Source organism: Oncorhynchus masou, unplaced genomic scaffold (genome assembly GCF_036934945.1).
Source record: "Oncorhynchus masou masou isolate Uvic2021 unplaced genomic scaffold, UVic_Omas_1.1 unplaced_scaffold_1580, whole genome shotgun sequence".
Classification (NCBI taxonomy): domain Eukaryota; kingdom Metazoa; phylum Chordata; class Actinopteri; order Salmoniformes; family Salmonidae; genus Oncorhynchus; species Oncorhynchus masou.
In genome coordinates this window covers 35,975-63,582 of record NW_027005870.1, presented here as the reverse complement: position 1 = coordinate 63,582, position 27,608 = coordinate 35,975, and the positions used below count along the sequence as shown (strand labels likewise).

At 48.2% G+C, this 27,608-nt stretch overlaps 1 protein-coding gene across 2 annotated transcripts in view; it reads right to left on the bottom strand.

Annotated features, from left to right (window-relative positions):
- LOC135531398 (calcium uniporter regulatory subunit MCUb, mitochondrial-like) overlaps positions 1–27,342 on the bottom strand; it is a 35,999-nt gene extending 8,657 nt beyond the window's left edge. Inside the window, exons 1-4 of one of the 2 annotated variants that reach the window (XM_064959437.1) lie at positions 27,064–27,339; positions 14,287–14,356; positions 5,648–5,818; positions 3,667–3,771 (exon numbers count right to left, since the gene is read on the bottom strand). In XM_064959437.1, the coding sequence (XP_064815509.1) occupies positions 3,667–3,771; positions 5,648–5,818; positions 14,287–14,356; positions 27,064–27,168 (451 nt within the window). In that variant the 5' untranslated portion in view covers positions 27,169–27,339. Of the gene's footprint in view, positions 1–3,666; positions 3,772–5,647; positions 5,819–14,286; positions 14,357–27,063 lie in introns of both variants that reach the window. The other variant, XM_064959438.1, reaches the window with a different exon arrangement.
- Positions 27,343–27,608: the final 266 nt, after the last annotated feature.

Genomic DNA, 27,608 nt, shown 5'->3' with positions numbered 1-27,608 from the left:
GTCTGTCCCTGTTAACCCCAAACTACAGCAGCCTGTCCCTGTTATAACCCCAAACTACAGCAGTCTGTCCCTGTTAACCCCAAACTACAGCAGTCTGTCCCTTTTAACCCCAAACTACAGCAGTCTGTCCCTGTTAACCCCAAACTACAGCAGTCTGTCCCTGTTAACCCCAAACTACAGCAGTCTGTCCCTGTTATAACCCCAAACTACAGCAGTCTGTCCCTGTTAACCCCAAACTACAGCAGTCTGTCCCTGTTAACCCAAACTACAGCAGTCTGTCCCTGTTAACCCCAAACTACAGCAGTCTGTCCCTGTTATAACCCCAAACTACAGCAGTCTGTCCCTGTTAACCCCAAACTACAGCAGTCTGTCCCTGTTAACCCCAAACTACAGCAGTCTGTCCCTGTTAACCCCAAACTACAGCAGTCTGTCCCTGTTAACCCCAAACTACAGCAGTCTGTCCCTGTTATAACCCCAAACTACAGCAGTCTGTCCCTGTTAACCCCAAACTACAGCAGTCTGTCCCTGTTATAACCCCAAACTACAGCAGTCTGTCCCTGTTAACCCCAAACTACAGCAGTCTGTCCCTGTTAACCCCAAACTACAGCAGTCTGTCCCTGTTAACCCCAAACTACAGCAGTCTGTCCCTGTTAACCCCAAACTACAGCAGTCTGTCCCTGTTAACCCCAAACTACAGCAGTCTGTCCCTGTTAACCCAAACTACAGCAGTCTGTCCCTTTTAACCCCAAACTACAGCAGTCTGTCCCTGTTAACCCCAAACTACAGCAGTCTGTCCCTGTTAACCCCAAACTACAGCAGTCTGTCCCTGTTAACCCCAAACTACAGCAGTCTGTCCCTGTTATAACCCCAAACTACAGCAGTCTGTCCCTGTTATAACCCCAAACTACAGCAGTCTGTCCCTGTTAACCCCAAACTACAGCAGTCTGTCCCTGTTAACCCCAAACTACAGCAGTCTGTCCCTGTTAACCCCAAACTACAGCAGTCTGTCCCTGTTAACCCCAAACTACAGCAGTCTGTCCCTGTTAACCCCAAACTACAGCAGTCTGTCCCTGTTAACCCCAAACTACAGCAGTCTGTCCCCGTTAACCCCAAACTACAGCAGTCTGTCCCTGTTAACCCCAAACTACAGCAGTCTGTCCCTGTTATAACCCCAAACTACAGCAGTCTGTCCCTGTTAACCCCAAACTACAGCAGTCTGTCCCTGTTAACCCCAAACTACAGCAGTCTGTCCCTGTTAACCCCAAACTACAGCAGTCTGTCCCTGTTATAACCCCAAACTACAGCAGTCTGTCCCTGTTAACCCCAAACTACAGCAGTCTGTCCCTGTTATAACCCCAAACTACAGCAGTCTGTCCCTGTTAACCCCAAACTACAGCAGTCTGTCCCTGTTAACCCCAAACTACAGCAGTCTGTCCCTGTTATAACCCCAAACTACAGCAGTCTGTCCCTGTTAACCCCAAACTACAGCAGTCTGTCCCTGTTAACCCCAAACTACAGCAGTCTGTCCCTGTTATAACCCCAAACTACAGCAGTCTGTCCCTGTTAACCCCAAACTACAGCAGTCTGTCCCTGTTATAACCCCAAACTACAGCAGTCTGTCCCTGTTAACCCCAAACTACAGCAGTCTGTCCCTGTTATAACCCCAAACTACAGCAGTCTGTCCCTGTTATAACCCCAAACTACAGCAGTCTGTCCCTGTTAACCCCAAACTACAGCAGTCTGTCCCTGTTATAACCCCAAACTACAGCAGACTGTCCCTGTTAACCCCAAACTACAGCAGTCTGTCCCTGTTAACCCCAAACTACAGCAGTCTGTCCCTGTTAACCCCAAACTACAGCAGTCTGTCCACTGTTAACCCCAAACTACAGCAGTCTGTCCCTGTTAACCCCAAACTACAGCAGTCTGTCCCTGTTAACCCCAAACTACAGCAGTCTGTCCCTGTTAACCCCAAACTACAGCAGTCTGTCCCTGTTAACCCCAAACTACAGCAGTCTGTCCCTGTTAACCCCAAACTACAGCAGTCTGTCCCTGTTAACCCCAAACTACAGCAGTCTGTCCCTGTTAACCCAAACTACAGCAGTCTGTCCCCGTTAACCCCAAACTACAGCAGTCTGTCCCTGTTAACCCCAAACTACAGCAGTCTGTCCACTGTTTACCCCAAACTACAGCAGTCTGTCCCTGTTAACCCAAACTACAGCAGTCTGTCCCTGTTAACCCCAAACTACAGCAGTCTGTCCCTGTTAACCCCAAACTACAGCAGTCTGTCCCTGTTATAACCCCAAACTACAGCAGTCTGTCCCTGTTAACCCCAAACTACAGCAGTCTGTCCCTGTTAACCCCAAACTACAGCAGTCTGTCCCTGTTATAACCCCAAACTACAGCAGTCTGTCCCTGTTATAACCCCAAACTACAGCAGTCTGTCCCTGTTATAACCCCAAACTACAGCAGTCTGTCCCTGTTAACCCCAAACTACAGCAGTATGTCCCTGTTAACCCCAAACTACAGCAGTCTGTCCCTGTTAACCCCAAACTACAGCAGTCTGTCCCTGTTAACCCCAAACTACAGCAGTCTGTCCCTGTTATAACCCCAAACTACAGCAACAAACAGCAGTCTGTCCACTGTTTACCTGGGTCATGTACATTTGCATCATGTTGATTGGTCAAGAGAGTCCAGAGCAGAAACAGGATGAGCGCGGACGGCATCGAAACATAGGAGGGATTTTATTTTTTAATTTATTTGTGCTAAGAAAGAATATTTTTACAATTAAATAATATTGTAAAAGCAGCGATTTGCATATTGTAAAAACAAACTATTACTTGAATTGTTAAAAACGTAACGTGTTAGGTCCGTTAACAACAAAAAGAAGTCTGACTACTCCAACACATTACACTCTACCCTGGTCATGGGTTATTACAATGACACCACACACACCACACACACACACCACACACCACACCACACACACACACACACACACAGAGTTCGGTCGGTACCTCTACCCTGGTCATGGGTTATTACAATGACACCACACACACCACACACCACACCACACACACACACACACACACACACACACAGAGTTCGGTACCTCTACCCTGGTCATGGGTTATTACAATGACACCACACACACACACACCACACACACACACCACACACCACACCACACACACACACACACACACACACACACAGAGTTCGGTACCTCTACCCTGGTCATGGGTTATTACAATGACACCACACACACACACACCACACACCACACCACAAACACACACACCACACACCACACCACACACACACACACCACACACACACACCACACACCACACACACACCACACACACCACACACACACCACACCACACACACAACGCACACACAACACACACACCACACACACACACGCACACCACACACACACGCCACACACACACACACCACACACCACACACACCACACACACACACACGCACACCACACACCACACACACACCACACACACACACCACACACACACACCACACACACACAACACACACCACACACACACACACACACACACACACACACACACACCACACACACACACCACACACACACAACACACACACACCACACACACACCACACACACAGAGTTCAGTACCTCTGCCTGGTGAGTGTATCCTGTAGATGGTGCTGTTGATGAGGATCTGGAAGTCTTGATTGAGAACTGTGTCTATGGAAGTGCTAGAGCATACCCTCTCTCCATCTGAGAGGAGGGGGGGAGGAGAAGGAGGGGAGGGGGGGTAGGAGGAGAAGAGGAAGACAAAGGGATGTTGTTACTGTCAGAATAGGTTATAGTGAAGATGTTGTACTGTCAGAATAGGTTATAGTGAAGATGTTGTACTGTCAGAATAGTGAAGATGTTGTACTGTCAGAATAGTGAAGATGTTGTACTGTCAGAATAGGTTATAGTGAAGATGTTGTACTGTCAGAATAGGTTATAGTGAAGATGTTGTACTGTCAGAATAGGTTATAGTGAAGATGTTGTACTGTCAGAATAGTGAAGATGTTGTACTGTCAGAATAGGTTATAGTGAAGATGTTGTACTGTCAGAATAGTGAAGATGTTGTACTGTCAGAATAGTGAAGATGTTGTACTGTCAGAATAGGTTATAGTGAAGATGTTGTACTGTCAGAATGGTGAAGATGTTGTACTGTCAGAATAGGTTATAGTGAAGATGTTGTACTGTCAGAATAGTGAAGATGTTGTACTGTCAGAATAGTGAAGATGTTGTACTGTCAGAATAGTGAAGATGTTGTACTGTCAGAATAGTGAAGATGTTGTACTGTCAGAATAGTGAAGATGTTACTGTCAGAATAGTGAAGATGTTACTGTCAGAATAGTAAAGATGTTGTACTGTCAGAATAGTGAAGATGTTACTGTCAGAATAGTGAAGATGTTGTACTGTCAGAATAGTGAAGATGTTACTGTCAGAATAGTGAAGATGTTACTGTCAGAATAGTGAAGATGTTACTGTCAGAATAGTGAAGATGTTGTTACTGTCAGAATAGTGAAGATGTTGTACTGTCAGAATAGTGAAGATGTTGTACTGTCAGAATAGTGAAGATGTTACTCTCAGAATAGTGAAGATGTTGTACTGTCAGAATAGTGAAGATGTTGTACTGTCAGAATAGTGAAGATGTTGTACTGTCAGAATAGGTCAGTGAAGATGTTGTACTGTCAGAATAGTGAAGATGTTACTGTCAGAATAGTGAAGATGTTACTGTCAGAATAGTGAAGATGTTGTACTGTCAGAATAGTGAAGATGTTGTACTGTCAGAATAGTGAAGATGTTGTACTGTCAGAATAGTGAAGATGTTGTACTGTCAGAATAGGTTATAGTGAAGATGTTGTACTGTCAGAATAGGTTATAGTGAAGATGTTGTACTGTCAGAATAGTGAAGATGTTGTACTGTCAGAATAGTGAAGATGTTGTACTGTCAGAATAGTGAAGATGTTGTACTGTCAGAATAGTGAAGATGTTGTACTGTCAGAATAGTGAAGATGTTATACTGTCAGAATAGTGAAGATGTTGTACTGTCAGGTTAGTGAAGATGTTGTACTGTCAGAATAGGTTAGTGAAGATGTTGTACTGTCAGAATAGTGAAGATGTTGTACTGTCAAAATAGGTTATAGTGAAGATGTTGTTACTGTCAGAATAGGTTAGTGAAGATGTTGTACTGTCAGAATAGGTTATAGTGAAGATGTTGATACTGTCAGAATAGTGAAGATGTTGTACTGTCAGAATAGTGAAGATGTTGTACTGTCAGAATAGGTTATAGTGAAGATGTTGTTACTGTCAGAATAGGTTATAGTGAAGATGTTGTACTGTCAGAATAGTGAAGATGTTGTACTGTCAGAATAGGTTATAGTGAAGATGTTGTACTGTCAGAATAGGTTATAGTGAAGATGTTGTACTGTCAGAATAGTGAAGATGTTGTACTGTCAGAATAGGTTAGTGAAGATGTTGATATTTTTACATTTCCACAACTTAACAGATCTTGCCTGAGACCCGAAGACTCGGCTTTAGCTCAGCAGGCTAACGCAGTCTTGAAGCATGCAGAGGTGTGTGTTCACCTAACCTGTGTTCAGTACAGCTGCGATAGCTACTCCAGGGTCCTCTCTCTGGATGTCTGACAGGAAGTCTGTTACTGTCATCAACATGGGACGCAGACTGAACTGACACAACTCACTGCGGGAGGGCAGGGGGAGAGACAACACTGGTCGTCCATACTTATACTGTACAGATATATCTGGAGAGGAGATGGAGGGGGAGGAGAGAGAGGAGGAGGGAGGAGAGAGAGGAGGGGGGAGGAGAGAGGGAGGGGGGGAGGAGAGAGAGGAGGAGGGGGAGGAGAGAGAGGAGGAGGGAGGAGAGAGGAGGAGGGAGGGAGAGAGAGGAGGGGGAGGAGAGAGGGAGGGAGGAGAGAGAGGGAGGGGGAGGGAGAGAGGAGGAGGGGGGAGAGAGAAGGGGAGGAGAGAGAGGAGGGGGAGGAGAGAGGAGACGGAGGAGAGAGAGGAGGGGGAGAGAGGAGGAGGGGGGGAGGAGAGAGAGGAGGGGGGGGAGAGAGAGGAGGAGGGGGAGGAGAGAGGAGGAGGGAGGGAGGAGAGAGAGGAGGGGGAGGAGAGAGAGGAGGAGGGAGGGAGAGAGAGGAGGGGGGAGGAGAGAGAGGAGGGGGAGGAGAGAGGGAGACGGAGGGGGAGGAGAGAGGAGGAGGGAGGGGGAGGAGAGAGGAGGGGGGGGAGGAGAGAGAGGAGGAGGGAGGAGAGAGGAGGAGGGGGAGGAGAGAGAGGAGGGGGGAGGAGAGAGGAGGAGGGGGAGGAGAGAGAGGGAGGAGGGGGAGGAGGCGGGGTAGGAGAGAGAGGAGGAGGGGGAGGAGAGAGAGGAGGGAGGAGAGAGAGGAGGGGGGAGGAGAGAGAGAGGGGGGGGAGAGAGAGGGAGGAGGGGAGAGAGAGGAGGAGGGGGAGGAGAGAGAGGAGGAGGGGGAGGAGAGAGAGGAGGAGGAGGGGGAGGAGAGAGAGGAGGAGGGGGAGGGAGAGAGAGGAGGGGGAGGAGAGAGAGGAGGAGGGGGAGGAGAGAGGAGGGGGGGAGGGAGAGAGAGAGGAGGAGGGAGGAGACAGAGGGGGAGGAGAGAGAGAGAGGGGGGGAGGAGAGAGAGGAGGAGGGGGAGGAGAGAGAGGAGGGGGAGGAGAGAGGGAGACGGAGACGAGAAGAAGGGGGGAGGAGAGAGAAGAGGGGGGGTGGAGAGAGAGGAGGAAGGGGGAGGAGAGAGAGCAGAGGGGGAGGAGAGAAGGGGGGAGGACAGAGAGGAGGGGGAGAGAGAAGAGGGGGAGGAGAGAGAGGAGGAAGGGGGAGGAGAGAGAGCAGAGGGGGGAGGAGAGAGAAGAGGGATGGAGAGAGAGGAGACGGAAGGGGAGGAGAGAGAGAAGAGTTACAGTTCATATAAGGAAATCAATTGACTGAAATCAATTGATTCGGCCCTAATCTATGGATTGATTAATTTCCTTATATATATATATATATATATATAAATAAAACATTCTATTGGTTGCAAGAATTTTGTAATATTTAAATTGAACAATTCTAATTTTGGAATCCGGCGTCATTTTGGGTGTCAGTTCGTTAACCGATAATGGGTTAATGGGTGTCGTGGAATCGGACAAATATTATGCAAATATTATGCACAAAAATGTCAATTTTTGGGTCCTTTTTTATTCATCACAATATTCTTTAACCAATTGGATCTGTTCCTTACACCCCCCCCACTCGTTCACCTTGCCTCTTCCATTGGTGAGGTAGTGCTGCTATTTGTCCATAGATTTTTGTTAGCTGCATGCGTAACGCCACCAGTCCTATTTATGATGTCATTTACAAAACAAACTTCCTGTTTGTTTTCATCTTGCTGCAAGTCTGCCTGGGAGGACTGTTCTTCAGGTCTGATAACCTCCTCTCCCTGGGAGGACTGTTCTTCAGGTCTGATAACCTCCTCTCCCTGGGAGGACTGTTCTTCAGGTCTGATAACCTCCTCTCCCTGGGAGGACTGTTCTTCAGGTCTGATAACCTCCTCTCCCTGGGAGGACTGTTCTTCAGGTCTGATAACCTCCTCTCCCTGGGAGGACTGTTCTTCAGGTCTGATAACCTCCTCTCCCTGGGAGGACTGTTCTTCAGGTCTGATAACCTCCTCTCCCTGGGAGGACTGTTCTTCAGGTCTGATAACCTCCTCTCCCTGGGAGGACTGTTCTTCAGGTCTGATAACCTCCTCTCCCTGGGAGGACTGTTCTTCAGGTCTGATAACCTCCTCTCCCTGGGAGGACTGTTCTTCAGGTCTGATAACCTCCTCTCCCTGGGAGGACTGTTCTTCAGGTCTGATAACCTCCTCTCCCTGGGAGGACTGTTCTTCGGGTCTGATAACCTCCCCTCCCTGGGAGGACTGTTCTTCGGGTCTGATAACCTCCCCTCCCTGGGAGGACTGTTCTTCAGGTCTGATAACCTCCTCTCCCTGGGAGGACTGTTCTTCAGGTCTGATAACCTCCTCTCCCTGGGAGGACTGTTCTTCAGGTCTGATAACCTCCTCTCCCTGGGAGGACTGTTCTTCAGGTCTGATAACCTCCTCTCCCTGGGAGGACTGTTCTTCAGGTCTGATAACCTCCTCTCCCTGGGAGGACTGTTCTTCAGGTCTGATAACCTCCTCTCCCCGGGAGGACTGTTCTTCAGGTCTGATAACCTCCTCTCCCTGGGAGGACTGTTCTTCAGGTCTGATAACCTCCTCTCCCTGGGAGGACAGTTCTTCAGGTCTGATAACCTCCTCTCCCTGGGAGGACTGTTCTTCAGGTCTGATAACCTCCTCTCCCTGGGAGGACTGTTCTTCAGGTCTGATAACCTCCTCTCCCCGGGAGGACTGTTCTTCGGGTCTGATAACCTCCTCTCCCTGGGAGGACTGTTCTTCAGGTCTGATAACCTCCTCTCCCTGGAAGGACTGTTCTTCAGGTCTGATATCCTCCTCTCCCTGGGAGGACTGTTCTTCAGGTCTGATAACCTCCTCTCCCTGGGAGGACTGTTCTTCGGGTCTGATAACCTCCTCTCCCTGGAAGGACTGTTCTTCGGGTCTGATAACCTCCTCTCCCTGGGAGGACTGTTCTTCAGGTCTGATAACCTCCTCTCCCTGGGAGGACTGTTCTTCAGGTCTGATATCTTACTCTCCCTGGGAGGACAGTTCTTCAGGTCTGATATCCTCCTCTCCCTGGGAGGACTGTTCTTCAGGTCTGATAACCTCCTCTCCCTGGGAGGACTGTTCTTCAGGTCTGATAACCTCCTCTCCCTGGGAGGACTGTTCTTCGGGTCTGATAACCTCCCCTCCCTGGGAGGACTGTTCTTCAGGTCTGATAACCTCCTCTCCCTGGAAGGACTGTTCTTCAGGTCTGATAACCTCCTCTCCCTGGGAGGACTGTTCTTCAGGTCTGATAACCTCCTCTCCCTGGGAGGACTGTTCTTCAGGTCTGATAACCTCCTCTCCCTGGGAGGACTGTTCTTCAGGTCTGATAACCTCCTCTCCCTGGGAGGACTGTTCTTCAGGTCTGATATCCTCCTCTCCCTGGGAGGACTGTTCTTCAGGTCTGATAACCTCCTCTCCCTGGGAGGACTGTTCTTCAGGTCTGATAACCTCCTCTCCCTGGGAGGACTGTTCTTCAGGTCTGATAACCTCCTCTCCCTGGGAGGACTGTTCTTCAGGTCTGATAACCTCCTCTCCCTGGGAGGACTGTTCTTCAGGTCTGATAACCTCCTCTCCCTGGGAGGACTGTTCTTCAGGTCTGATAACCTCCTCTCCCTGGGAGGACTGTTCTTCAGGTCCTGGACCTCTGGATGAAGTCTGATCATCATCTTTTTTTAGTTGAGTCCATCAGTATTTGGACAAAGCTCTTGTAACATCTGCTTGTAGAACCCTTTTTGTTCATTTAAAATATCCTTCAGCTGTGATAGAGAAAACACTGTCCTCTCCATTACTCCCACCTTGGTAGAAACACCACTGTCCTCTCCAGTACTCCCACCTTGGTAACAACACACTGTCCTCTCCAGTACTCCCTCCTTGGTAACAACACCACTGTCCTCTCCAGTACTCCCACCTTGGTAACAACACCACTGTCCTTTCCAGTACTCCCACCTTGGTAACAACACCACTGTCCTCTCCAGTACTCCCACCTTGGTAACAACACCACTGTCCTTTCCAGTACGCCTACCTTGGTAGAAACACCACTGTCCTCTCCATTACTCCCACCTTGGTGGAAACACCACTGTCCTCTCCATTACTCCCACCTTGGTAGAAACACCACTGTCCTCTCCATTACTCCCACCTTGGTAGAAACACCACTGTCCTCTCCATTACTCCCACCTTGGTGGAAACACCACTGTCCTCTCCATTACTCCCACCTTGGTAGAAACACCACTGTCCTCTCCAGTACTCCCACCTTGGTAGAAACACCACTGTCCTCTCCATTACTCCCACCTTGGTGGAAACACCACTGTCCTCTCCATTACTCCCACCTTGGTAAAAACACCACTGTCCTTTCCAGTACTCCCACCTTGGTAACAACACCACTGTCCTCTCCATTACTCCCACCTTGGTAGAAACACCACTGTCCTCTCCATTACTCCCACCTTGGTGGAAACACCACTGTCCTCTCCATTACTCCCACCTTGGTAGAAACACCACTGTCCTCTCCAGTACTCCCACCTTGGTAGAAACACCACTGTCCTCTCCATTACTCCCACCTTGGTGGAAACACCACTGTCCTCTCCATTACTCCCACCTTGGTAAAAACACCACTGTCCTTTCCAGTACTCCCACCTTGGTAACAACACCACTGTCCTCTCCATTACTCCCACCTTGGTAGAAACACCACTGTCCTCTCCATTACTCCCACCTTGGTAGAAACACCACTGTCCTCTCCATTACTCCCACCTTGGTAGAAACACCACTGTCCTCTCCATTACTCCCACCTTGGTAGAAACACCACTGTCCTCTCCATTACTCCCACCTTGGTAGAAACACCACTGTCCTCTCCATTACTCCCACCTTGGTAGAAACACCACTGTCCTCTCCAGTACTCCCACCTTGGTAGAAACACCACTGTCCTCTCCATTACTCCCACCTTGGTAGAAACACCACTGTCCTTTCCAGTACTCCCACCTTGGTAGAAACACCACTGTCCTCTCCATTACTCCCACCTTGGTAGAAACACCACTGTCCTCTCCAGTACTCCCACCTTGGTAACAACACACTGTCCTCTCCAGTACTCCCTCCTTGGTAACAACACCACTGTCCTCTCCAGTACTCCCACCTTGGTAACAACACCACTGTCCTTTCCAGTACTCCCACCTTGGTAACAACACCACTGTCCTCTCCAGTACTCCCACCTTGGTAACAACACCACTGTCCTTTCCAGTACGCCTACCTTGGTAGAAACACCACTGTCCTCTCCATTACTCCCACCTTGGTGGAAACACCACTGTCCTCTCCATTACTCCCACCTTGGTAGAAACACCACTGTCCTCTCCATTACTCCCACCTTGGTAGAAACACCACTGTCCTCTCCATTACTCCCACCTTGGTGGAAACACCACTGTCCTCTCCATTACTCCCACCTTGGTAGAAACACCACTGTCCTCTCCAGTACTCCCACCTTGGTAGAAACACCACTGTCCTCTCCATTACTCCCACCTTGGTGGAAACACCACTGTCCTCTCCATTACTCCCACCTTGGTAAAAACACCACTGTTCTTTCCAGTACTCCCACCTTGGTAACAACACCACTGTCCTCTCCATTACTCCCACCTTGGTAGAAACACCACTGTCCTCTCCATTACTCCCACCTTGGTAGAAACACCACTGTCCTCTCCATTACTCCCACCTTGGTAGAAACACCACTGTCCTCTCCATTACTCCCACCTTGGTAGAAACACCACTGTCCTCTCCATTACTCCCACCTTGGTAGAAACACCACTGTCCTCTCCATTACTCCCACCTTGGTAGAAACACCACTGTCCTCTCCAGTACTCCCACCTTGGTAGAAACACCACTGTCCTCTCCATTACTCCCACCTTGGTAGAAACACCACTGTCCTTTCCAGTACTCCCACCTTGGTAGAAACACCACTGTCCTCTCCAGTACTCCCACCTTGGTAGAAACACCACTGTCCTCTCCATTACTCCCACCTTGGTAGAAACACCACTGTCCTTTCCAGTACTCCCACCTTGGTAGAAACACCACTGTCCTCTCCATTACTCCCACCTTGGTAGAAACACCACTGTCCTCTCCAGTACTCCCACCTTGGTAACAACACACTGTCCTCTCCAGTACTCCCTCCTTGGTAACAACACCACTGTCCTCTCCAGTACTCCCACCTTGGTAACAACACCACTGTCCTTTCCAGTACTCCCACCTTGGTAACAACACCACTGTCCTCTCCAGTACTCCCACCTTGGTAACAACACCACTGTCCTTTCCAGTACGCCTACCTTGGTAGAAACACCACTGTCCTCTCCATTACTCCCACCTTGGTGGAAACACCACTGTCCTCTCCATTACTCCCACCTTGGTAGAAACACCACTGTCCTCTCCATTACTCCCACCTTGGTAGAAACACCACTGTCCTCTCCATTACTCCCACCTTGGTGGAAACACCACTGTCCTCTCCATTACTCCCACCTTGGTAGAAACACCACTGTCCTCTCCAGTACTCCCACCTTGGTAGAAACACCACTGTCCTCTCCATTACTCCCACCTTGGTGGAAACACCACTGTCCTCTCCATTACTCCCACCTTGGTAAAAACACCACTGTTCTTTCCAGTACTCCCACCTTGGTAACAACACCACTGTCCTCTCCATTACTCCCACCTTGGTAGAAACACCACTGTCCTCTCCATTACTCCCACCTTGGTAGAAACACCACTGTCCTCTCCATTACTCCCACCTTGGTAGAAACACCACTGTCCTCTCCATTACTCCCACCTTGGTAGAAACACCACTGTCCTCTCCATTACTCCCACCTTGGTAGAAACACCACTGTCCTCTCCATTACTCCCACCTTGGTAGAAACACCACTGTCCTCTCCAGTACTCCCACCTTGGTAGAAACACCACTGTCCTCTCCATTACTCCCACCTTGGTAGAAACACCACTGTCCTTTCCAGTACTCCCACCTTGGTAGAAACACCACTGTCCTCTCCATTACTCCCACCTTGGTAGAAACACCCCTGTCCTCTCCATTACTCCCACCTTGGTAGAAACACCCCTGTCCTCTCCATTACTCCCACCTTGGTAGAAACACCACTGTCCTCTCCAGTACTCCCACCTTGGTGGAAACACCACTGTCCTCTCCATTACTCCCACCTTGGTAGAAACACCACTGTCCTCTCCAGTACTCCCACCTCGATCCCGTCTTCGAGCAGTCCCGGACATCCCGATGTTTTCTACAAAACCGGAAATGTGCTTGTAGTGTGAGATTTGCCAAGACAAGTTCTGAGAACGGTGATCAGCCAATGAGAGCTAGTCAGAGAAGAAGCCAGTGAGATGAGGATGATGACCTATGTTTAGCATTACCCAGAAGTCCCCTGGAGCAGGAGTGATGACTGCCTTTAGCCAAAAGCTAAAGTGTCAAATTCGTTACAGCTCTGAAGTTCACAAGTTATTCAACAAAACGTTGGAATGGAAATTTCAACTCTGTATGTCAAGAACGTCTGACTTTTGAACTTTTATGGAGGTTGGTTTGAGCCACAACTCGTTTATAGCCACGCTAACAAATCTAATCATCACATCATAGTTTTTTTGTGAGACAGTGTGGCGGCATTGAGAACCCTCATGACCAAAGTGAATAATCTTCTACTGTGTGACAACCCCATCCAGATTGTTTAGTGTCGTGCACGTTGGCAACACTAAAAACTACAGGACAGACAGTCATCTAATGTGAGGCTCCGCGATGGATTTCAAAAGTCGGGTAGATCCAAATGAAACATGTAGGCAAGTAACAAAACATTTTCAGAGACTTTTAAAACAGTGTGTTTCTGTGTTTCTGTGTTACCTGTGTTCCCTGTGTTACCTGTGTTACCTGTGTTACCTGTGTTTCTGTGTTACCTGTGTTTCTGTGTTTCTGTGTTACCTGTGTTTCTGTGTTACCTGTGTTACCTGTGTTACCTGTGTTTCTGTGTTACCTGTGTTCCCTGTGTTACCTGTGTTCCCTGTGTTACCTGTGTTACCTGTGTTACCTGTGTTCCCTGTGTTACCTGTGTTACCTGTGTTTCTGTGTTACCTGTGTTACCTGTGTTTCTGTGTTCCCTGTGTTACCTGTGTTACCTGTGTTTCTGTGTTACCTGTGTTACCTGTGTTTCTGTGTTACCTGTGTTACCTGTGTTTCTGTGTTACCTGTGTTCCCTGTGTTTCTGTGTTTCTGTGTTCCCTGTGTTCCCTGTGTTACCTGTGTTCCCTGTGTTACCTGTGTTACCTGTGTTACCTGTGTTTCTGTGTTACCTGTGTTACCTGTGTTTCTGTGTTACCTGTGTTACCTGTGTTTCTGTGTTACCTGTGTTCCCTGTGTTACCTGTGTTACCTGTGTTTCTGTGTTACCTGTGTTACCTGTGTTTCTGTGTTACCTGTGTTTCTGTGTTACCTGTGTTACCTGTGTTACTTGTGTTTCTGTGTTACCTGTGTTACTTGTGTTTCTGTGTTACCTGTGGCAGGTGGTAGGGTGCTGTAGTAGTGAACTGGTCTTGGTGCCCCATATCTACACCACTGTCTGGACTGGAGGAGAGAGAGAGAGAAACATTTACCAACCTGTCACTAGGATACCAACACACTGCCAACCTGTCACTAGGATACCAACACACTGCCAACCTGTCACTAGGATACCAACACACTGCCAACCTGTCACTAGGATACCAACACACTGCCAACCTGTCACTAGGATACCAACACACTCCCAACCTGTCACTAGGATACCAACACACTGCCAACCTGTCACTAGGATACCAACACATTGCCAACCTGTCACTAGGATACCAACATACTGCCAACCTGTCACTAGGATACCAACATACTTCCAACCTGTCACTAGGATACCAACACACTCCCAACCTGTCACTAGGATACCAACACACTGCCAACCTGTCACTAGGATACCAACACACTGCCAACCTGTCACTAGGATACCAACACAGTTTCTCACTAGGATACCAACACACTGACAACCTGTCACTAGGATACCAACACACTGCCAACCTGTCACTAGGATACCAACACAGTTTCTCACTAGGATACCAACACACTGCCAACCTGTCACTAGGATACCAACACACTTTCTCACTAGGATACCAACACACTGACAACCTGTCACTAGGATACCAACACACTGCCAACCTGTCACTAGGATACCAATACACTGACAACCTGTCACTAGGATACCAACACACTGCCAACCTGTCACTAGGATACCAACACACTCCCAACCTGTCACTAGGATACCAACACACTTTCTCACTAGGATACCAACACACTGACAACCTGTCACTAGGAGACCAACACACTGCCAACCTGTCACTAGGATACCAACACACTTTCTCACTAGGATACCAACACACTGCCAACCTGTCACTAGGATACCAACACACTTTCTCACTAGGATACCAACACACTGACAACCTGTCACTAGGATACCAACACACTTTCTCACTAGGATACCAACACACTGACAACCTGTCACTAGGATACCAACACACTTTCTCACTAGGATACCAACACACTGACAACCTGTCACTAGGATACCAACACACTTTCTCACTAGGATACCAACACACTGACAACCTGTCACTAGGATACCAACACACTTTCTCACTAGGATACCAACACACTGACAACCTGTCACTAGGATACCAACACACTGCCAACCTGTCACTAGGATACCAACACACTGCCAACCTGTCACTAGGATACCAACACACTTTCTCACTAGGATACCAACACACTGACAACCTGTCACTAGGATACCAACACACTGCCAACCTGTCACTAGGATACCAACACACTGCCAAGCTGTCACTAGGATACCAACACACTTTCTCACTAGGATACCAACACATTGCCAACCTGTCACTAGGATACCAACACATTGCCAACCTGTCACTAGGATACCAACACACTGACAACCTGTCACTAGGATACCAACACATTGCCAACCTGTCACTAGGATACCAACACACTGCCAACCTGTCACTAGGATACCAACACACTGCCAACCTGTCACTAGGATACCAACACACAGCCAACCTGTCACTAGGATACCAACATACTGACAACCTGTCACTAGGATACCAACACACTGCCAACCTGTCACTAGGATACCAACACACTGCCAACCTGTCACTAGGATACCAACACACTGCCAACCTGTCACTAGGATACCAACACACTTTCTCACTAGGATACCAACACACTGACAACCTGTCACTAGGATACCAACACACTTTCTCACTAGGATACCAACACACTGCCAACCTGTCACTAGGATACCAACACACTGACAACCTGTCACTAGGATACCAACACACTGCCAACCTGTCACTAGGATACCAACACACTGCCAACCTGTCACTAGGATACCAACACACTTTCTCACTAGGATACCAACACATTGCCAACCTGTCACTAGGATACCAACACATTGCCAACCTGTCACTAGGATACCAACACACTGACAACCTGTCACTAGGATACCAACACATTGCCAACCTGTCACTAGGATACCAACACACTGCCAACCTGTCACTAGGATACCAACACACTGCCAACCTGTCACTAGGATACCAACATACTGACAACCTGTCACTAGGATACCAACACACTGCCAACCTGTCACTAGGATACCAACACACTGCCAACCTGTCACTAGGATACCAACACACTGCCAACCTGTCACTAGGATACCAACACACTCCCAACCTGTCACTAGGATACCAACATACTGCTAACCTGTCACTAGGATACCAATACACTGACAACCTGTCACTAGGATACCAACACACTGCCAACCTGTCACTAGGATACCAACATACTGACAACTTGTCACTAGGATACCAACACACTTTCTCACTAGGATACCAACACACTGCCAACCTGTCACTAGGATACCAACACACTGCCAACCTGTCACTAGGATACCAACACACTGCCAACCTGTCACTAGGATACCAACACACTTTCTCACTAGGATACCAACACACTGCCAACCTGTCACTAGGATACCAACACACTTTCTCACTAGGATACCAACACACTGACAACCTGTCACTAGGATACCAACACACTGCCAACCTGTCACTAGGATACCAACACACTGCCAACCTGTCACTAGGATACCAACACACTGCCAACCTGTCACTAGGATACCAACACACTCCCAACCTGTCACTAGGATACCAACACACTGCCAACCTGTCACTAGGATACCAACACACTTTCTCACTAGGATACCAACACACTGACAACCTGTCACTAGGATACCAACACACTTTCTCACTAGGATACCAACACACTGACAACCTGTCACTAGGATACCAACACACTTTCTCACTAGGATACCAACACACTGCCAACCTGTCACTAGGATACCAACACACTGACAACCTGTCACTAGGATACCAACACACTTTCTCACTAGGATACCAACACACTGCCAACCTGTCACTAGGATACCAACACACTGCCAACCTGTCACTAGGATACCAACACACTGCCAACCTGTCACTAGGATACCAACACACTGCCAACCTGTCACTAGGATACCAACATACTGCCAACCTGTCACTAGGATACCAACACACTTTCTCACTAGGATACCAACACACTGCCAACCTGTCACTAGGATACCAACACACTGCCAACCTGTCACTAGGATACCAACACACTGCCAACCTGTCACTAGGATACCAACACACTGCCAACCTGTCACTAGGATACCAACACACTTTCTCACTAGGATACCAACACACTGCCAACCTGTCACTAGGATACCAACACACTGCCAACCTGTCACTAGGATACCAACACACTTTCTCACTAGGATACCAACACACTGCCAACCTGTCACTAGGATACCAACACACTGCCAACCTGTCACTAGGATACCAACACACTGCCAACCTGTCACTAGGATACCAACACACTTTCTCACTAGGATACCAACACACTGACAACCTGTCACTAGGATACCAACACACTGCCAACCTGTCACTAGGATACCAACACACTGCCAACCTGTCACTAGGATACCAACACACTGCCAACCTGTCACTAGGATACCAACACACTTTCTCACTAGGATACCAACACACTGCCAACCTGTCACTAGGATACCAACACACTTTCTCACTAGGATACCAACACACTGACAACCTGTCACTAGGATACCAACACACTGCCAACCTGTCACTAGGATACCAACACACTTTCTCACTAGGATACCAACACACTTTCTCACTAGGATACCAACACACTGCCAACCTGTCACTAGGATACCAACACACTTTCTCACTAGGATACCAACACACTGACAACCTGTCACTAGGATACCAACACACTTTCTCACTAGGATACCAACACACTGCCAACCTGTCACTAGGATACCAACACACTGCCAACCTGTCACTAGGATACCAACACACTGACAACCTGTCACTAGGATACCAGCACACTGCCAACCTGTCACTAGGATACCAACACACTGCCAACCTGTCACTAGGATACCAACACACTCCCAACCTGTCACTAGGATACCAACACACTGCCAACCTGTCACTAGGATACCAACACACTGACAACCTGTCACTAGGATACCAACACACTGCCAACCTGTCACTAGGATACCAACACACTGACAACCTGTCACTAGGATACCAACACACTGCCAACCTGTCACTAGGATACCAACACACTTTCTCACTAGGATACCAACACACTGCCAACCTGTCACTAGGATACCAACATACTGACAACCTGTCACTAGGATACAACACACTGCCAACCTGTCACTAGGATACCAACACACTGCCAACCTGTCACTAGGATACCAACACACTGCCAACCTGTCACTAGGATACCAACACACTCCCAACCTGTCACTAGGATACCAACATACTGCTAACCTGTCACTAGGATACCAATACACTGACAACCTGTCACTAGGATACCAACACACTGCCAACCTGTCACTAGGATACCAACATACTGACAACTTGTCACTAGGATACCAACACACTTTCTCACTAGGATACCAACACACTGCCAACCTGTCACTAGGATACCAACACACTGCCAACCTGTCACTAGGATACCAACACACTGCCAACCTGTCACTAGGATACCAACACACTTTCTCACTAGGATACCAACACACTGACAACCTGTCACTAGGATACCAACACACTGCCAACCTGTCACTAGGATACCAACACACTGCCAACCTGTCACTAGGATACCAACACACTGCCAACCTGTCACTAGGATACCAACACACTCCCAACCTGTCACTAGGATACCAACACACTGCCAACCTGTCACTAGGATACCAACACACTTTCTCACTAGGATACCAACACACTGACAACCTGTCACTAGGATACCAACACACTTTCTCACTAGGATACCAACACACTGACAACCTGTCACTAGGATACCAACACACTTTCTCACTAGGATACCAACACACTGCCAACCTGTCACTAGGATACCAACACACTGACAACCTGTCACTAGGATACCAACACACTTTCTCACTAGGATACCAACACACTGCCAACCTGTCACTAGGATACCAACACACTGCCAACCTGTCACTAGGATACCAACACACTGCCAACCTGTCACTAGGATACCAACACACTGCCAACCTGTCACTAGGATACCAACACACTTTCTCACTAGGATACCAACACACTGCCAACCTGTCACTAGGATACCAACACACTGCCAACCTGTCACTAGGATACCAACACACTGCCAACCTGTCACTAGGATACCAACACACTGCCAACCTGTCACTAGGATACCAACACACTTTCTCACTAGGATACCAACACACTGCCAACCTGTCACTAGGATACCAACACACTGCCAACCTGTCACTAGGATACCAACACACTGCCAACCTGTCACTAGGATACCAACACACTTTCTCACTAGGATACCAACACACTGCCAACCTGTCACTAGGATACCAACACACTGCCAACCTGTCACTAGGATACCAACACACTGCCAACCTGTCACTAGGATACCAACACACTTTCTCACTAGGATACCAACACACTGCCAACCTGTCACTAGGATACCAACACACTGCCAACCTGTCACTAGGATACCAACACACTGCCAACCTGTCACTAGGATACCAACACACTGCCAACCTGTCACTAGGATACCAACACACTTTCTCACTAGGATACCAACACACTGCCAACCTGTCACTAGGATACCAACACACTTTCTCACTAGGATACCAACACACTGACAACCTGTCACTAGGATACCAACACACTGCCAACCTGTCACTAGGATACCAACACACTTTCTCACTAGGATACCAACACACTTTCTCACTAGGATACCAACACACTGCCAACCTGTCACTAGGATACCAACACACTTTCTCACTAGGATACCAACACACTGACAACCTGTCACTAGGATACCAACACACTTTCTCACTAGGATACCAACACACTGCCAACCTGTCACTAGGATACCAACACACTGCCAACCTGTCACTAGGATACCAACACACTGACAACCTGTCACTAGGATACCAGCACACTGCCAACCTGTCACTAGGATACCAACACACTGCCAACCTGTCACTAGGATACCAACACACTCCCAACCTGTCACTAGGATACCAACACACTGCCAACCTGTCACTAGGATACCAACACACTGACAACCTGTCACTAGGATACCAACACACTGCCAACCTGTCACTAGGATACCAACACACTGACAACCTGTCACTAGGATACCAACACACTGCCAACCTGTCACTAGGATACCAACACACTCCCAACCTGTCACTAGGATACCAACACACTTTCTCACTAGGATACCAACACACTGACAACCTGTCACTAGGATACCAACACACTGCCAACCTGTCACTAGGATACCAACACACTGCCAACCTGTCACTAGGATACCAACACACAGCCAACCTGTCACTAGGATACCAACATACTGCCAACCTGTCACTAGGATACCAACACACTGCCAACCTGTCACTAGGATACCAACACACTGCCAACCTGTCACTAGGACACCAATACACTGCCAACCTGTCACTAGGATACCAACACACTGCCAACCTGTCACTAGGATACCAACACACTCCCAACCTGTCACTAGGATAACAACACACTGCCAACCTGTCACTAGGAGACCAACACACTGCCAACCTGTCACTAGGATACCAACACACTTTCTCACTAGGATACCAACACACTGACAACCTGTCACTAGGATACCAACACACTGACAACCTGTCACTAGGATACCAACATACTGCCAACCTGTCACTAGGATACCAACACACTTTCTCACTAGGATACCAACACACTGACAACCTGTCACTAGGAGACCAACACACTGCCAACCTGTCACTAGGATACCAACACACTTTCTCACTAGGATACCAACACACTGCCAACCTGTCACTAGGAGACCAACACACTGCCAACCTGTCACTAGGATACCAACACACTTTCTCACTAGGATACCAACACACTGACAACCTGTCACTAGGAGACCAACACACTGCCAACCTGTCACTAGGATACCAACACACTTTCTCACTAGGATACCAACACACTGCCAACCTGTCACTAGGATACCAACACACTTTCTCACTAGGATACCAACACACTGCCAACCTGTCACTAGGATACCAACACACTTTCTCACTAGGATACCAACACACTGACAACCTGTCACTAGGATACCAACACACTTTCTCACTAGGATACCAACACACTGCCAACCTGTCACTAGGATACCAACACACTGACAACCTGTCACTAGGATACCAACACACTTTCTCACTAGGATACCAACACACTGCCAACCTGTCACTAGGATACCAACACACTGCCAACCTGTCACTAGGATACCAACACACTGCCAACCTGTCACTAGGATACCAACACACTGCCAACCTGTCACTAGGATACCAACACACTGCCAACCTGTCACTAGGATACCAACACACTTTCTCACTAGGATACCAACACACTGCCAACCTGTCACTAGGATACCAACACACTGCCAACCTGTCACTAGGATACCAACACACTGCCAACCTGTCACTAGGATACCAACACACTGCCAACCTGTCACTAGGATACCAACACACTTTCTCACTAGGATACCAACACACTGCCAACCTGTCACTAGGATACCAACACACTGCCAACCTGTCACTAGGATACCAACACACTGCCAACCTGTCACTAGGATACCAACACACTTTCTCACTAGGATACCAACACACTGCCAACCTGTCACTAGGATACCAACACACTGCCAACCTGTCACTAGGATACCAACACACTTTCTCACTAGGATACCAACACACTGACAACCTGTCACTAGGATACCAACACACTGCCAACCTGTCACTAGGATACCAACACACTGCCAACCTGTCACTAGGATACCAACACACTGCCAACCTGTCACTAGGATACCAACACACTGCCAACCTGTCACTAGGATACCAACACACTTTCTCACTAGGATACCAACACACTGCCAACCTGTCACTAGGATACCAACACACTGCCAACCTGTCACTAGGATACCAACACACAGCCAACCTGTCACTAGGATACCAACACACTGACAACCTGTCACTAGGATACCAACACACTGCCAACCTGTCACTAGGATACCAACACACTGCCAACCTGTCACTAGGATACCATCAATCCTGTTCAGCCAGCACAGCTAGGGAAGGAGAGAGAAAGAAACAGAGACACAGAGAGATAGAGAGTGAGAGAAAGAGAGGGAGAGGGTGAGAGAAAGAGAGAGAGAGTTGGGGTTTTTGTTCTCTTGCTCCAATCATTATGGTTGTGATTGCAGTCAGCAGAGCTGGCTGAAAGCCTGAAGATAATAGCCAACTATGAGTGAGAGAAAGGCAGGGAGAAAGAGACAACTCCTTATGTTACATCCAACACACACAAACAGAGACAGACAGACAGACAGACAGACAGACAGACAGAGAGTGAGACACAGAGAGAGTGAGAGACACAGAGAGAGAGATAAACAGAGAAAGAGAGAGACAAAGAGAGAGACACAGAGAGAGAGAGAGAGAGAGAGAGAGAGAGAGAGAGAGAGAGAGAGAGAGACGGAGACAGAGAGAGAGACAGAGAGAGACAGAGAAAGAGAGGCACAGAGAGAGAGACCGAGACAGAGACACAGAGAGAGACACAGAGAGAGACAGAGATGCAGAGAGAGACAGAGAGAGAGACAGAGATGCAGAGAGAGACAGAGAGAGACAGAGAGAGAGAGAGAGAGAGAGAGAGACACAGAGAGAGACACAGAGAGAGACAGAGATGCAGAGAGAGACAGAGAGAGACAGAGAGAGAGAGAGAGAGAGAGACACAGAGAAAGAGAGGCACAGAGAGAGAGAGAGACACACATAGAGAGAGAGAGAGAGAGAGAGAGAGAGAGAGAGAAAGAGAGACACAGAGAAAGAGAGGCACAGAGAAAGAGAGGCACAGAGAGAGAGAGAGAGAGAGAGAGAGAAAGAGAGGCACAGAGAAAGAGAGACGCAGAGAGACAGAGAGCAAAAGAGATTTCATCCAACTCGATACAATCTGTAGCCCTCAGCAGCATTCTTTTCCCTACTTCCCTCTCTCTCCCTCTCTCATTCCCTCCCTCCCTCTCTCCTTCCCTCCCTCCCTCTCTCCCTCCCTCCCTCCCTCATTCCCTCCCTCCCTCTCTCCTTCCCTCCCTCCCTCCCTCCCTCCCTCCCTCCCTCCCTCTCTCCTTCCCTCCCTCAATCTCTCCTTCCCTCCCTCCCTCCCTCTCTCCTTCACTCCCTCAATCTCTCCTTCCCTCCCTATCTCCTTCCCTCCCTCCGCGCTGTGACCGGTCTCTTTACTGCACTATGACCTGTCTCCTTACTGCTCTGTGACCTGTCTCCTTACTGCTCTGTGACCAGTCTCCTTACTGCTCTGTGACCTGTCTCCTTACTGCTCTGTGACCTGTCTCCTTACTGCTCTGTGACCTGTCTCCTTACTGCTCTGTGACCTGTCTCCTCACTGAGAGCTGTGACCTGTCTCCTTACTGCTCTGTGACCTGTCTCCTTACTGCTCTGTGACCTGTCTCCTTACTGCTCTGTGACCTGTCTCCTTACTGCTCTGTGACCTGTCTCCTCACTGAGAGCTGTGACCAGTCTCCTTACTGCTCTGTGACCGGTCTCCTTACTGCTCTGTGACCTGTCTCCTTACTGAGAGCTGTGACCTGTCTCCTTACTGCTCTGTGACCTGTCTCCTTACTGCTCTGTGACCAGTCTCCTTACTGAGAGCTGTGACCAGTCTCCTTACTGCTCTGTGACCAGTCTCCTTACTGAGAGCTGTGACCTGTCTCCTTACTGCTCTGTGACCTGTCTCCTTACTGCTCTGTGACCTGTCTCCTTACTGCTCTGTTACCTGTCTCCTTACTGCTCTGTGACCAGTCTCCTTACTGCTCTGTGACCTGTCTCCTTACTGCTCTGTGACCTGTCTCCTTACTGCTCTGTGACCAGTCTCCTTACTGCTCTGTGACCTGTCTCCTCACTGAGAGCTGTGACCTGTCTCCTTACTGCGCTGTGACCAGTCTCCTTACTGCTCTGTGACCTGTCTCCTCACTGAGAGCTGTGACCTGTCTCCTTACTGCTCTGTGACCTGTCTCCTTACTGCTCTGTGACCTGTCTCCTTACTGCTCTGTGACCAGTCTCCTTACTGCTCTGTGACCTGTCTCCTTACTGCTCTGTGACCTGTCTCCTTACTGCTCTGTGACCTGACTCCTTACTGAGAGCTGTGACCTGTCTCCTTACTGCTCTGTGACCTGTCTCCTTACTGCTCTGTGACCTGTCTCCTTACTGCTCTGTGACCTGTCTCCTCACTGAGAGCTGTGACCTGTCTCCTTACTGCTCTGTGACCAGTCTCCTTACTGCTCTGTGACCTGTCTCCTTACTGAGAGCTGTGACCAGTCTCCTTACTGAGAGCTGTGACCTGTCTCCTTACTGAGAGCTGTGACCTGTCTCCTTACTGAGAGCTGTGACCAGTCTCCTTACTGCTCTGTGACCAGTCTCCTTACTGAGAGCTGTGACCTGTCTCCTTACTGCTCTGTGACCTGTCTCCTTACTGCTCTGTGACCTGTCTCCTTACTGAGAGCTGTGACCTGTCTCCTTACTGCGCTGTGACCTGTCTCCTTACTGCGCTGTGACCTGTCTACCTTACTGAGAGCTGTGACCTGTCTCCTTACTGCTCTGTGACCTGTCTCCTTACTGCTCTGTGACCTGTCTCCTTACTGAGAGCTGTGACCAGTCTCCTTACTGAGAGCTGTGACCTGACTCCTTACTGAGAGCTGTGACCTGTCTCCTTACTGAGAGCTGTGACCAGTCTCCTTACTGCTCTGTGACCTGTCTCCTTACTGCTCTGTGACCTGTCTCCTTACTGAGAGCTGTGACCTGTCTCCTTACTGCTCTGTGACCTGTCTCCTTACTGAGAGCTGTGACCTGTCTCCTTACTGCTCTGTGACCTGTCTCCTTACTGCTCTGTGACCAGTCTCCTCACTGAGAGCTGTGACCTGTCTCCTTACTGCTCTGTGACCAGTCTCCTTACTGCTCTGTGACCTGTCTCCTTACTGAGAGCTGTGACCTGTCTCCTTACTGAGAGCTGTGACCTGTCTCCTTACTGCTCTGTGACCTGTCTCCTTACTGAGAGCTGTGACCTGTCTCCTTACTGCTCTGTGACCTGTCTCCTTACTGAGAGCTGTGACCTGTCTCCTTACTGAGAGCTGTGACCTGTCTCCTTACTGCTCTGTGACCTGTCTCCTTACTCTCATACAACATGAGAGAAATAAACAATAGTTTAGTGGTTAAAATGTTATGAAATGGTTTCCTCCACCGATATGGTCGGATTTTGCCTTGGCTTTTTAAAATAGATTTTTTAATTTAACTAGGCAAGTCAGTTAAGAACAAATTCTCATTTACAATGACGGCCTACCCCGGCCAAACCCTGACCTGGATGACGCTGGGCCAATTGTGCAGCCGCCCTATGGGTCTGCCGATCCCGGTCGGTTGTGACACAGCCCGGGATTGAACCAGGGTCTGTAGTGCCTTTAAACCCCTGCGCCACTCGGGGGGCCCTTTATAGCCATGTAAAACATGCCTCATGATATGTCGTGAAACGTTCAGGTTTTAAACATTATTAAGTAGCTGTATGTTTTCACACTGCCTCCAGGCCATTGCAAAGTGGTGGGTGACACACAGATGAAGCCTGGGAAGCTTCAACTACCAGTTGAGAAATAAAAATAGTAGCTATTTTTAAATCATGGTAAAAAAAAAAAAAATACATATATATATATTTTTAAACACGATTGCGTTTATAATTGTGGCGTAATGATTGGGCTTATAAAAGTGATGTTTGACAGATGTCCCTCTCCAAGGCTCTGTGTCTGTATACTGTTTGATACATACGGAATATGGGACAATTTAATTCCACTAAATTATGCAGATTAACCCAGAGAACGACAAGCACGACCGGTCAAATGTATTTCCGGCAAAAACAAAAGCACGAGTTCACAATGGAATAAACATTTTCTCCTGGAGAATTGACCCTGCTTTTCTATGTTTTTAATGGCCAAAAGCCTGCTATTACCGGCTAACCGCAACCCTGCCCTAACTTTCTGTGTCCTGGCCTTGTTTATGGGTGTCGCCACTATCAGCTTCCTGAAAGCAGTCAAATATATCATGTTTCCTCTTGAGCTGAAGCTAATTATTTTCGTGCCAGTTTTGACTCCATTTTGTCAGTGATTTTCCAAAGACTGCTCCACTTCCATACAAATAATTCACCGCCGTCCTACACACCCACGCTTCACCGTGCACAACTAACGCGCGTTCTCATCAATAAGAGAGAGAAGGGAGTGTCTGCCCTTCTGAGACAATGGAAACACATGTTAAAACAGGTTTTTATCTCCATGCTCCAGTTCTCTTTGTTCAGGGCTGACTCTGTGGAAACGGTATGGGGCTAACATTTCATTCGAGCTGATTCTCCAAAAAGATTACGGAAATGGGGAGTGGAGAAAGAGAGAGCTTTGGTTATGAATACCAGGTCTACTGTATAACAATGACATATACAAAGTGCAAAATTCCGTATGCATTTATGTAAAACATGCAAGATATAAACCTATTGATAAGAACTCACCAAGTAGGGAACTTGAATCGCGCTGGAACTTTTTCCAGAGGCAGAGGAGAGCGAGCAGCGGAGAACTCCGTAGTGAAGTTTGGCAACTCTACCGAACCAAATCATGGTCAAAAACACGATAAAAAAAACGAGACAAAGTAAAAACGAGCGAACGCGATTAAACCGAACCGGTTATGTTTATGCGGAACTTTAAAAATAAAAAAACTTCCATCGCTATGGAATACACTGAAGGGCGCACCTCTCCCTCCCGTCTCAAATCAGATCTTCTCATTGGTGGAATGTTTACTGTAGAACGTGACGTTGGATAAGGTCTGAAGTTAATCAATAAATCAGAATGTAGATAAGGAGTTTGCGCTTCCAGATATTGGAGGTGGGATATATTGATGTCCAAACTAGAGAATGCTGGTTTTGTTGTATGCAATGTGTATGGTTACAATATTCACACCTCAAACAAGATTTTCTTTTCAGATCTTGCTGATAAACTTACTGAGCTGCAAAACAAGTATACAAAATGCATGGCTTATATTAGCTGGAAACTTTAATGA